Source organism: Saccostrea echinata, unplaced genomic scaffold, assembly GCF_033153115.1.
Source record: "Saccostrea echinata isolate AGI-Se365-2 ecotype Australia unplaced genomic scaffold, CSIRO_AGI_Sech_v1 ptg000054l, whole genome shotgun sequence".
NCBI classification, from domain to species: domain Eukaryota; kingdom Metazoa; phylum Mollusca; class Bivalvia; order Ostreida; family Ostreidae; genus Saccostrea; species Saccostrea echinata.
In genome coordinates, this window is record NW_026889803.1 from 48439101 (window position 1) to 48453257 (window position 14157).

At 31.8% G+C, this 14157-nt stretch overlaps 2 protein-coding genes across 2 annotated transcripts in view; one reads left to right on the forward strand and one right to left on the reverse strand.

The window, feature by feature from the left end:
* Positions 1 to 14157, forward strand: part of LOC133172095 (RAB11-binding protein RELCH homolog) — an 86779-nt gene that overhangs the window by 31547 nt on the left and 41075 nt on the right. The gene's annotated exons all lie outside the window — the stretch shown is intronic.
* LOC133172089 (uncharacterized) lies at positions 3625 to 13507 on the reverse strand. The gene is made up of 2 exons (XM_061306896.1): positions 13287 to 13507; positions 3625 to 5127 (listed from the first exon to the last, which is right to left on the reverse strand). The coding sequence occupies exons 1-2, from the start codon at positions 13303 to 13305 to the stop codon at positions 3995 to 3997; spliced, it is 1152 nt and encodes a 383-aa protein (XP_061162880.1). The 5' UTR covers positions 13306 to 13507; the 3' UTR covers positions 3625 to 3994.

Genomic DNA, 14157 nt, shown 5'->3' on the forward strand with positions numbered 1-14157 from the left:
TGTTGTCCTTTTCTTGTTTTCACATCGGCAAATACTTCATACCTTTTCCATGAATTTTTTTTTCCAGGTAGTAATGTTGTTCATGCTTTAAGAAATTCCTTTTTACTTATTCTCAACTTGACTGTCAACTGGATATTTTATGGTTTTTGATTTGATAACAGATACTTCAGGATTGGTATCTGCTTCTTCTCACAGTAACAATTCTATGGATATTCTGTGCATTTTGATGGTAGATCTGTTTCTTCTATCAAAGTTATAAAGGATGAATCGTTTAAATGTCCAAATCTGGCCCCCCGATAATTTACAAAAAATTAAATTAAAGATTTTCTACATATTTTTGCTCAATCTTTCCATCAAACATTGTAGTTAATTAATTTCAATTTTTACTTCCTTGCACTGTAATTAGGTATTTATGTGATTAATATAGCAGGGGTATGTTATTTACATCGATTTCTCATAGATTTTAGGCCACACCCCCATTTTGCAAGCCCATTTTTTATATGAGCGCATGGATGTTTCAAGTTGTTGTAAATACGGTCAATGTAAAGAGTTATACTAGTCATTTACATTCATGAAAAAAATTGAAACAATCTTGCGCTCATTTGTTATTTTCCAAAAAAGTGCAAAATCATGGGTGCTTGTCTGCATAGTAAAGGCACCTTGTTTACAAATTTCAACCCATCATTGACCTCATGAATAACAAAGCAATGAACAAGTGACTCAAATCTATTCACTTCCACGCTTTGAGCACACCTACGTGACATTGTGTCTAGTGTCTGCGAGCCATCGATGGTCAAATCATTTTTCAAATGGGTAATTCAAATCCTTGGAGAAAACTTTTTTATGATTAAGATGTGTTAAGATTTTCAGTCGATTTTGTTTGATTTTTTTCGGTATCTATCAATTTATATTGAAGTCCTGTAGCATATAGCTTGCACTTACTGCTTGTGTCTCATAAATACAGAATTTTAAAATTTAAATTACTGTGGGTATATATTATACATTTGCCCTTCTTCCTAAATACATGTATACATCAGTGCTCCTTTCATTGACTTGGAAAATATGAAAGATTTTTTTTTTCAGTTAAAACTGTCATTAATTTTTAAATTATAGTCTGTTATTTAAAAAACACCAATTCATCATATCTTTAGAAAAATAAATTGTTTTTTAAAAGTGCACAAATGCATACTTCCAATAGAAGAAACCTTCATGGAAAGAAAATGAAGTACGGAGCGCTCAAAAAACCTGTGTATGGGATGAAAAGTCACTGGATGAATAACTTTGCACAAAAAGCACCCCTAATTTGAATAGAAGGAAGCTTCAAGTTTCTTCTGAAGCAAATGCTATAACTTTTTACATCAGCACAAAATTTCACAATTTTTTTTTAATTTTTTTTTTTTAAATTTTTTTTTTTTTTTTTTTTTTTTTTTTGCAGATCATGTAAAAAAAAAAAGTCCTTTTTTGCAGATCATGTAAAAAAAAAAAGTCCATGTTTGCAGGTATTTTTAAAGCATAATGTTTAAAAGCAAGAACATGCATTTGTATGACCCTTTCACATGTCTGATCAACGTAGATATTAGTAAAAAAAAAATCAATCGAATAAAAGGGTGTTAAAAATACCTCGGAGTGATTTATTATTTATCTTACTACAGGGAGAGAGTTTGTTAAAATCAAAAAGTACAGGAGTGGATTTCAACAATTAATGAATTTTTAAATGAGGAAGATCATATTAACTTGTCTGGCATGAATAAACAGGATTTTTTGAAACAATGCAATTTGGACTGTACAAAGTACACTGACACAGATGTTTCTTTATCCACCAGCGATGATACTGACATTAAACTGACATTTAATTGATGTTTAAATTTTCACTTTCTTAACTATCTAATTTTTATACACCGAGTGTAGATTTATATCATAATTCAATAGCACTCGGATTTTGCAAAATTATTTATATGTATGAAAAATTTCTAATTATGTAATAAGCTTAAGGTCAAGATCTAGTGAATAAAAGGCGCCCACAGATTTCTCAAATTTGAGATACACATTCTTTTAATGATCCTTTACGAATATAGCTTGGTAACATAAGGTGTATCCAGACATAATTTTGGGGTAAACCCATCGGAAAAACATATTATAAACTGCCCATTTTCAATGAAAAGTGAAGAAAGTCTGGTATAAATATTGGAGTTTTTTCCATCTCAGACAAAGGAAATGTATCAACATTGTCTACAGTCTCTCAGAAAATGGTTTTTCATATCTTCTTGATCTCTACTTTAAAATGATATTAAACGGAATAAGGGTTTCTGAGTTACATTTGACATGATTTCAAATGGAATTCCGTGAAAGTGCTTTATTTTCTACATAATTCTATTGAAGCCGTAAAGTACGGGAAAAATTAAGTTTAAATCAATTATGACGTCATAATGAATCTAGCACCAAGAAGAAAGTCTAAACTCATTTACTAGATCTTGACCTTAAGGGGGCCGACTGGGGTTTTCATTGCGCAATACTTCGCGCAGCATAGTAAAATAAAGCGTATTTACTCTTTTAAAGCAAACTATTTTTACAAAATTTATAAAAATTAACAAATTTCGGAAATCTTAGGTTAAAAAATATAATTATGTTTTTAAATAACTGATTTTTTAAACGATTTTTCAAATGATGGGTAGATAGACGTCGTAATAGTGTGTTTTTGACGTTATGAATAACCGAAGTTCTTTAAGCGGGGTCATTAATTATGCCATAAAATAAAAAGTATAAAATACATGCTCTTGAAATTTTAAACATAGGAAATTGAGAATCTAACAATCATTTTTATAATTTTTTATGTAAATCTGTGGTATCTGTCATGTTTTGTTGTACTCCATAAAAACAGGAAAATATCATGAATTTTGACATTTTGAGATGCCCCTCTGAAAACTAGACGTTAGAATTTTGTGTTTCTTGCACAAAATGTACAATATAGTATTACCCATCAAATAATATAATTTGAGCAAAAAGTCTATAGTAACATTTGTATAATTTACTCCGAAGTGCGAAAAAATGGTATTTTCCTATATAATCCTATAGTAAATGAACCTGTATTTTGAGATGGTCCCTCGAAAATAACCAGGTGGTAGATTTTCACTAAACTTGGCATGTATACTAAAGTCAATGTAAGGTACATATGCTATAAAATTAAAGTCAGTTTCTCTATAGTAGTTTTCACACAATGAAACCCCAGTCGGCTCCCTTAAATGGATTAATTATCTCATTTTCAAAAAAAAAGGGTTTCTTTAAAGTATGAAAAATAGCGTATCCTTTGTTATACGTTCTGTTTCCAAATTTCATTGTGTATTTAATGTATAAATAATTCAACGAATTTCTATAAATCATTTCAAATACGAATCGTAAGTTAAGCAGGAAAAAAATCAAAATTAAGCCAGCCAAATTAAAAATTTATGTTTATATTTTGTCAGTCTCTAGCATGAAAAAAGGCTTTTTAGGTGTCAGTTAATCATAAAACTTAGTACACCTCGAACACACGCTAATGTATTCATACTAATCGCACGCTTGATAGACGCTCCGCCTTCTCATTCAAATAATACAATGACCTACATAGCTGTAATGGCGAAACTGGGATTTTACAGTGAAGTATATGATTTTATTTAATCAATATAATGAATAATATATTGAATGTCTCTTTCCAAAAAAAATCTTTTATGAGTATCTATACAGACTATGCTTGAAGACTTTAGCTATAACAATATTCTGATTTGAAAAGGTCAAATTCTGCATTTAAAAAGGATTCATTCTTTATGAATACATCATGCCTTTTGTTTTGATAGTGATATTTCATGCTGCATGTGCTTCTTCTCATGTAACAAATCTGTTATTCTATGCTTCTGAATTTAATCAGTTGCATCATTTACTGAATAACTTCTATGCTGCTCCTGTATTTTCAGACAAGCACATCACTAGTTTATGCTCATGCTTTTTATACATCACAGTCTTACACATCTGTGGATATTTTAACCCCTGTTTCTGCCATACCCTCTGATTCCTGGATGAGAATGTGTGGCTGCTGTTGTATAATGTATCTTTGTGAATGTCTGACCACAGTTTGGTATTTGCCGATCACAACCTCTATCAGGCCTCTCCTGATTTTAGCACTTAGCAAGTAAAACAGCAGTGACTTGCAGCTTAGGAAGGAAAAATATAGGAGGTTGTTTGTTAAGTCAATTGCCTCAATGGTGGCATAATCAAGGGTGTCACTGCTCTGGAACTTTAAGAACAAAATTTGACAGACAGATTTAAAAAGAAACACAATCACGAACCACACACAAAGAATTAGTCCCAAAAGACGCATTTCAAGCAATGCTTCCACCTCCAAAAAGTAGTTCTTAAGTTGAAGGATATCAAATTTTTGCTGGTGGTGAGTGCAGAAGAAGCAGAAGATGAGGAAGAGAAGGATGGAGGACACTAGGAAAGGGATGAAAATTACGAGCAGGAAGTCCATGTAAGGCTGGATTTTTTGTGTGAATACCTCCATAGAAAGGTCCATATAGGTCAGGTGGCAAAGACGAGGCCTGTGAAAATTCTCACTCTTCTCTGTCAGACCAAAAGTCCAGAAATAGTGAAGATTTATGAACGTCAACAAGACCACAATAAGCAGAAGTGTGGCATTGGCTCTCTCACGAGTGCACATCCGGTAGATACGATTTGGGTAGTTCATTGAAATAAACACATCCCCTGATATCACCACCATGATCCAGGGTGACAGATATCGGATGAAACTCATGAGAAATGTGTAGACTTTGCAAGAGGCATTGGACATGGAGATGATCTGTAAGCTGAGAGATTCTTTATGTACCTGCAGGTACCACTTGTCCCCACAATAGACACAGAGCAGGACCAGGTCTAGGATAAGGGTCATTGCCAGGAAAAAGCAACTCGACCAGACTGTGTAGCTAAACTTGTACAGAAGGACAACAAGAGGCGGTGTCAGGATTGTTCCCAGGAATAAGAAGATGGGATATACGTAGGTTTCTACAGCAATCTTGACACTGTGAATGCCTCCCTCAAGGGGTGGGTAGTCCACTATAGCATAGTCATCAGATAGCTCATGACTAAAGTTTCCATTATCTGTAAAGAAAAAAAATTATATCAATAAATTACATGCAAATCAATTAAAACATATGCATGTATCAATGATTTTCAAAAGGAACATAAATCACAGTTGAGGTTGGAGTGCTTAAATTACCCTGTATATTTCTGCAGACCCCTCACTTCCTTCCCCCCCCCCCTCCCCCTAAAATTTGAAACAGAGATAGATTTAAAGTTTATACTGTAGGCAAATATTGCTTAAAGGTGCTCAATAACCTTTACCCTATTTGTTTTTTTGAAAGTTCAAATGGAAAAATATTTTATTTCTGGGTCTCAAAACAGTAAATGAAAAAGATAAGCGAATCATATACTCGACATTATGATTATCTTTGACTGAAATGTTGTCATAAATTCGGCTGACAGTCTTAATGGTATAGTCAAGGTTACTCAGAAAAAAGAATAAAATGTGGGAGGAATATCATTTTATAAGATTGCTCTTGGTATTTCAAGTTCTTTTATGGAATATATTTTTTTAATTGTTTTTGGTATTTCAAGTTCTTTTAATCAAGTTAATTTTATCATTGATGAACCACTTGAGTTTGATTGTATGTGACAATTCAGAAGTCATTTACAATATTAAGTGCTTAAGGCATATAGTTTTATGTTGGTACTAATACACTGTGAATATGGACAATAGAGAAATAATGATTTTATATTGATGATCTGCTATGTGATATGGAACCTAGCCAGGGTGAAAACGTCAATTAGAAGTCAGGAGAGAGGTAGGGTTTACAATCAGGATTGATATGAACTCCCTGGCGGGAATCAGTCAGGGCAGAGAACCAGGTTAGTTTATGCACATGGCCTTACAGGTGTCTGAACTCAGTCGATATCAAATATTATAGCAGCAGCTTTAGTCCCTGGTAAAGCAACAGTGGTCAGAGTGCTGTTATACTCTCGCGTCATTCCATAGTTCATTAGATGTGAATTGTGACAGACCCAGTTATAGTGTGGTCTTATCTGATCTTTGTTGTAATAAGATATATTACAGTGTTTTTGATCTCCTTTGGTACAAAGATATATGATTGCGCCCATGGGAAAAGGGCCCTTATGGCAATTTTTACACATTTTAAGTTTTTCATGGATATTAATAGAGCAAGGTTAGAAGTTGCCATATCTGAATTTTTATGGCCCTACGTCAACTCTAAGTAGGTTTTTTCTTCATTTATATCAATGATACTTTAACAGGTAAACAATGACGTCATGTTACTTTCGCACCAACGTCAAAAGTTTTCAGAGTGAACATGACTTTCACTTTGCATTGTAATGTTACTGCGGTAATAAATGTATGTTATTGAGCATTTCCAGAAACATTTTTGAGTCATTGTCTCTTTTAATAATTGTATAATATGATAATAAATAGTTGTATTAACTATTATCCATCATGCAGTGGTGTATAGAATTATGAGTGTTTTGTTCGTTTGTTTGTTTTACATTTCACTATGTTGGAATGTCAGGAAAACCCGAGAAGCAAGCGGCTTCTGTTCAATATCAATTTATTCTCTCAAAACCAAAGTATTTATCTCGTGTAATAATCATTTGAGAAACCTGTAGAATTCATTCGAAAATCATCTCATTTTAAGCATGGCTCTCGATAGGACTAGATGTCAATTTATTTTTTTTTTTGGGGGGGGGGGGGGGGGTTTGAATCCAGTATAAACGATATCTCTTTCAAAATGTGAAGTTAAAAAATATTTCAAAAAAATTCTTGGTAACAACAATAAAATAGATGCTGCTGGGTAGTGAAAATTTGTTTTGTTTTTTTTTTGTTTGTTTGTTTTTGTTTTCTAAATATAATTAGACAGAAAATTTGTGAAATGTAGTGAGTTACCATATACGCTGTACAACAATTTAAGGACATTAAGTTGATACACTGCATGTTAAGCAATATTCAATAAAAAATTTTTAAACAAAAAATCAGAAGGACTTCTGCCCGCATGTAGTTACAAAACTTCTTTTTTTTTTAATTGAAATAATACACATTTTTCCAGTCACAGCAAGGAAAATTTTTGAATAATTAATTTTAAGAAAGCAGGTTGATAAATTATAAACAAATGGATGAATTATAATTTACATGCATTTAAAATGAAAGGAACACAACAGATCCAGGATGACCAGTGGTTGGTAGTGTGTGTGTGTGTGTGGGGGGGGGGGGTTAAAGTTAAATGACAGAAACCTCCATTACTTGTAGTTAACATGAGTTTAATAGCATACGAGGGTTGTTGTATTTTTAAAATCTTCCTACATTTTAAGTGTGCAGGGGGGGGGGGGGGGTGCCTTCCCACCACCAACCCCTAACCTCCAAATACATCATGTGGTTAGGTTTGAAATAATATTGAAATAATTCCTAAATTTATTTTTGCACCTTGAAATCTCTCCTTACGTACATGTATATGAGCAGAGTCATTTTCAAAACAAACAGCGATCATGAGCTCCACATACCTGGAACTGGAAACTTAACTGCTATCAAATCTAGTTAATCATGAGAAAAATTGCCTCCTAGAATAACGATTTTGTTTGATTTTGTAAAATTAAATGGTTTTAGAAGAACATGTATACACTGGGTATTGATAGATATCGGATATTTTATTGTCATTTCAACAAATTTTATCCGAACTTTGAATGACATCAATATGTCATTTTTTAAAATTAATATCAAATAGATTTTTCTAAGAAATAAATCATAAATATTTATATATATGTTGTCGTTATGAATCAATGACATGCAGATTAATTAATAGAATTTTTTCGGCTGGGGGGTGGGTGTAAACATTAATTGAAAGTTTTATATATCCAGTCAGTTAAATGCGACTGGTTCATAATATTCCTTGACTGGCTGAGTTTTTAAATGACAAATTTTTACAATGTGGCACACATTTAAGTACATGTAAATATTGTTATGTGATGGTATGTGTAGAATCCCCCCCCCCCCCCCATTTCTCGCGGCTTCTTTATCGTATGAAATTCTAATGTTATTGTTTTCAAATGTTATTGTATATGAAGTTTTACAATATAAAAATTCCATTCTGGCCCCATGCCAGAGACTTGGATATGCTTATCCTTGTAAAGCTTTACAGATACACTGTAAAGTAGTTAGGTCCCGGTAATATAAGATGACCCTGGCCCTCTTCCCCGGTCTCCTGCACTGCCACAAAAAATAAAAACTTGCAAACATATTCTTAGTCTTTTGTGCAGTATATTTTTAGCATTTAATTTAATTTGTACAATGCATGTTTAAATACAATTTGATCTTAACAAGATTTATTTCAATAAATCCAAAGAACAAAATCAGCCCGTTAACATAATTCAACGGCAAGTTAAGCAATATCATACTAAACCGATAACTGAGATTATTATTTCAATAAGAAAAGGAGATTTAGATTGATAATAGAACTGTAATGACATACAGTGCTGAGATTCTATGAATGACAATGATTACATATATTTGACTTTTAAGTGACTAAAAACTACAGATAAAGCTAAAACCTTTGAGCTTTTTTTATGCACAACACGATTACCAAAATGTTATATTTTCGAGTTACTGAAAATAAATAGACAGCAAAAGAAAAAAAAGAGATAGAGATTTCTTTTCATAATACGATATTGTTCTGTTTTTGAAAATTCGCCTTTTCATTAAAGTTTCACATTGTATTAATAAACTGGATTTAATGTAACATCTCTCTCTCTCACACACACACATCAGGTATACATACATGTAAACTTTTTTTAAGCTAGAACAATTAAACAATTTTACTTCATTCGGTAGTTTTTGTTTGTTTTCAAGTACTTACATCGGAAGTGGCAACAACAAAAATAAGACGAAACAATTTTTTTTAATATAATTTTATATTATTTAAATTTATGATCATTATTACTGAGAAAAAAATTAAAATTCAATTTTTTTTAAAATAATTTCATGTTGAAATAAATAGATGCACATGTAACATTTAAAAAAAATAAATGAAAGTCTGGTTCAATGTAGCATCTATTTCTTATTCTATATTTTTTTTCTCTTTCACTTTGACAGCAGCTAGTTCCATGAGCTTTCAAAAATACTTTTAAAGAAAATATAAACATAATACTTACAATTAAAACGTTTTTTTAACTGATGATAAGTAAGATTTTTAGAAATATTTTTTATACTACGGGAGCAAATTTGAATGAGTATGTTAATTTTTAATGGTGTTAAAAAAAAAAAAAGAAAGTCCCTCTCTGGTACCTCTCTAGTATCTCGCTTGTCAGAGTTACCTCTCTTCTTTTTATTTATAGTTCTTAAAAATAATATCATGTCTGTCATTCGTTCGTACTTTTGCTAGATTTGTGAAAACTTACAAGAATACTTTTCTTTTCTGTTGGAAGAAGTGTGATCATTTTCAAATTTTTGGCAATTAAAGCATTTTACAACAAAAATTTATGCACGATGTACGGTATGTACCAATGCTTCAATGTTTACATGACCGATGTGTTGAGAATGGTGGGGCGGATCTTATACAGGAAAACGATTTCCCCTGCAATATTTTGATAATATACCCATGTCTAACAAATAACTTCAATTTGTCTATATATCAAAATCGCATTCGTTCATCCATATTCAATTATCCAGAAAATCACCTTATCTGAAGCTTCTATACATATACATAGGAAATGCATAGCCCAGATCAGAGACGTATTTAAAGCTACAATAACATGTAGTAAAGAAACGGGTCTCGATAAAATTCTAAATATTTTAATTAATATCAGTGGACTAGAAGATCAAGACGTGAATTAAAGATATAAATGAAAATAAATAATTATTTCAGTGTTGAGAACAACGACAAAAGTGAGCTAGACGTGTCAAAATGTAAAACACGTGGATAAAAAAAAAAAAAAAAAAACTTGCGTCGACGCTCACCGTCTGCAACGTCATATCTTTATGACGTTATTTCTCTGTTTTAGCAAAATTGCCATAAGGCCCTTTTGTCATGGGCGCAATCATATATTTTGTGATATATTTTAGATCGTCTCTGAGATTGGGTGCCCATCATCAAATTGTTTTGCTAGATTTTGGTCATAATCACATTAGCTATACATTATTTTCAATCAAAAACTCATACTGTCTGTGAGGATCAACTGTGTTGTAATTACAGCTTTATGCCCCTCAGATGATAGTGTTTTTTGAAGGGTTAGCTTAATGTCTGCAGCAGTGTGTGGTTTAGCTCTGTAGCTCAAGGTTGAAAAATTGTTCTCAAGTAGAACTAAATATAGATGCAGTTTTGGAATGTGTAGTCTCATTTTATCTTGAAATATATGATTGAGATTGAGAGCTACTGAATGATGACTTAATTATTTAATGATGAAGGAATGATTTCGCCAAGGCTTTGTCAAATGAACCACATTTGAATGAACAAAGCTCACATATATACACAAGCTGGTACCTAAAATTTAGACTTTTGAAGAATCTAAATTGAAGGAACGAAGACATCATTCAAGATGTTTAACTTGTGTGAAGGAAAAATTACAAATCATACATTTTACCTCTACAAACTGAAAAACTTTCATTTAAAATTTTTTGTTTTAAGATAAATAAGCTCCATAACATTTTGTATATTTTGAAAAAAAAAAAAAAAAAAAAAAAATTTGTATTTGTCCATAACATTTTGTATATTTTGAAAAAAAAAAAAAAAAAAAAAAAAATCATTGGAAGAAGGTAAATGAATTTGATTAGAATGCTTTATGAACTGTTTGACCATAAGGCGAGATAAGCATAACACTGAAATAATTTGTGTATGAAAAGAATTTAAATCAGATGCATAAAACTGTTTCATTCAGAAAGTTCCATGGTCAGGTGTTGTGTGAACTCATTTGAAGCATTTCAGTAATAAATATTCATGAAATTTTTTCTTGCCATTGTATTCTATATCTCAGTGATTTCTTGTTTGTTGTTTTTTTTAAGAATAAATGAAATGTAACTATAAAGAGTCATTTTTAACAAAAATCAATTAATAAAATTTGTATTTCTTATTTCAACCACATGGGCAAAATAGGCAAAATCAGAGACAAAATCACTTCAAGATATAGGAGATATTTACTATATTCAGACAATGTTGATCCTGCCTCATTACTGAACTTCATTAGCTCTACTGGTCAGAGACTGTGAGAAGAGCTAAAAATATGCGACAGTAAGGTGTCTGTCATCCATCTGTCTGTAAACAATTTTACTAAACGCAATTTCTCCTACAGTTTTGGTTTGATTTCAATATAACATTGCACACAAGTAGACTACACCAAGATACATAATTTAGTGCATTGCAGGCCTCTAAGTGGCCTCTAAAATTTAGGTGCCAGCTGGGGCCTTATCAAAAAAATTTAGTCGCCAATGCAAATTTTTAGTCACCAGGCATTTTGTTCATGTTCATACTGAAAAAAAGGTGTAAATTTCTTTTTGCTTCTTCAGAAAAATAAAAATGTTAAAAGTTTCGGAATTTGACGACTGCCAAGTTAATTTAAAATGGTCACCAATTTCGCAACTTATGAAAAATTTTTAGGTGCAAATCAAAATTTTTAGGTGCCATGGCGACTAAATTAGTCACCAATTAGAGCCCTGCATTGGTTTTTGATTTTTTTTTTCACATTGTCATACTTTCAAGTTGTCAAAAATGTAAGACACTAATACTAGCATGAGTATGCTGTCTACAACACGCTTTCCGCCATATTACCACTGATCTCTACTTTAAATTTCAGAGGAAGTGAAACATTTAGTTCACTTATACAACCTTTCATATGAAAAGAATTATGATGTCATTGTACTCTGTTCCTCAGCAGTTGGGAATTTTTAGTCTCAAAATTGGGAAAAATTAACATTTTTGGCATTCGGAATGGCAGTCTGATTAAAATCCAACCTTCACTATGGCTCCTTTTTATTTTGATTGTTGCGTGAAGCAACAATCAAAATTAAAAGAAGCTAGTGAAGGTTGGATTTTTAAATCAGACTGTGGGAATGGTACCATTTATCGGTACCAGTCTTTTAAGGAAAATAATCGCTGTGTGACCTGGTTACTTAAAATGGAAATTTCTGTGAAATACTTTCAAAATGCTACTTCTCCTACAGTTTAAGTCTGATTTCAGTATAACTTGGCACAAAAGTAAACTACACTGAGATACATAATTCTTTTTATAAATTTTTGTTTTATTCTATAAGTGTTGTTGCCATGGTTACTAAAATTAGAAATATTTGTACTTTCAAAACACTACTCCTCCTACAGTTTTGGTTTGATTTGAATATAATTTGGACACAAGATTTCAAACTCAGATGAATAATTCTGTATATCATGTTTTAATTTGGAATAATGGTTGACATGGTTACTAAACATAGAAATTTCTGTGAAATATTTCCAAAATGCTACACCTCCTTCAGTTTTGATCTGATTTCAATATAACTTTGCACACAAGTAGACTACACTAATATAAGATACATTATTTTATGTTAGGTTTTATTTTGATGGAACAGTCTTGCCACGGTTTCTAAACATAGAAATATTTGTGGAATTCTTTCAAAAGGTTACTCCTACAACAGTTTTAATCTGATTGCAATAAATCTTGCCACAAAGCAACTAAACTAAGGACCATTATTCTATTTACTGCTGTTGCAGTTTCAAGTGCAAATGCTACTTTTCTCTTCCTTTGTTATAAATACAAAAAAGTAGAGCTACAGTCTCATCAGAGACTTCTGGTTTATGATATTATATTATTAAGAACCTTGAAGATGTACCGTCTTCATCTTGTATTTATAAAATTAGTATTATCACTCTAACCAGTATCACTGTCTGATCAATTCTATCAACATTTTGTGACAAAAAACAGAGAGTCATTTTTGTCATTGTTAGGCATAACAATTGTAGACTTTAGTTTTAATTTAATTGTGATGGAAAAAAATTGTCAAAAAATGAATTTAAGATTATCAAGCTTCATTATGAGCAGATATAACCATTTGCAAATGGAAATTTCTCAGAATTTACTGACCAAGACAATTGATTTAAGACAAAAGAAATCCTTAAATACCTAAGATCAAAGGAGGAATTCCCACTCTTGACTGAGGAAATCATTTGTGAAAGCTTGGATTATACAAGATATTTATTGTGAGAATTATTTAACACACTTACTATAAGAATAATAATCCATGATTGAAGTCCACTCATGTAATCCAGTTTTGAATTATTTGTCAGTCAATAAAATATATCCCATGAAATTTTACTGAACGTGCAGTTATGCATAGTTACAAATTATCTTTGCTTTATTCCCCATTAGAGACCTTGTCCTCTGAATATTCTGACCACAGAAGGAATACTTTGAAAACAAGACCTGCTTCTGTAGCACTTAGCTGCAGTGTGTTGAATGTACTGCCTGTGTTTGACAGGCAGGAAAATTCCACAGTTAATGAAAAACGAATACAATCCTGAAGAGAAGGGAATCAGTGATCCGTGACCTCCTCCTAAAGCTTATGTGTTCCAGCAGTGTAAGCTCTGATTTAACAGTGGGGATATGTCCTCTTTATTGCTGCTCAGGCAATAAACAAAAGATTCAGTAGCAGCAGCTATAGGTATTCAAAGCTTTATATAAATGCTTTGGTATTCCTTATCATTTAATTATATAGTCACCAAGAATATTTTGGATAGTTTGGAATACCAAGGGTGAAGTTCATAATGTGAGGGGCTACGTTATTATTTGATGAAGGTGTAATTACAGATTAAAGGAATATTCAAAGCAGAAATAATTTTTGATGTTTGAAGATTGAATAAATTACAAAATAATTGATTGCTAACATATGGCAAATTGTAGCATTGCAGGTGTCACAATGAACAGACTGTGTTACTTTTTGCTGTTAGATATATTCTTACTAAAAATGCACAACAGTTTGATTCAACTTTTCGAAGTATTTCTTTTCAGAACTTGTAGAGAAATTTTAAATATGTATTGTACCAAAAAAGGCATCTTGTAAAGTATGCGAATTTGTTTCTGTGGAAGTCGAGCAGT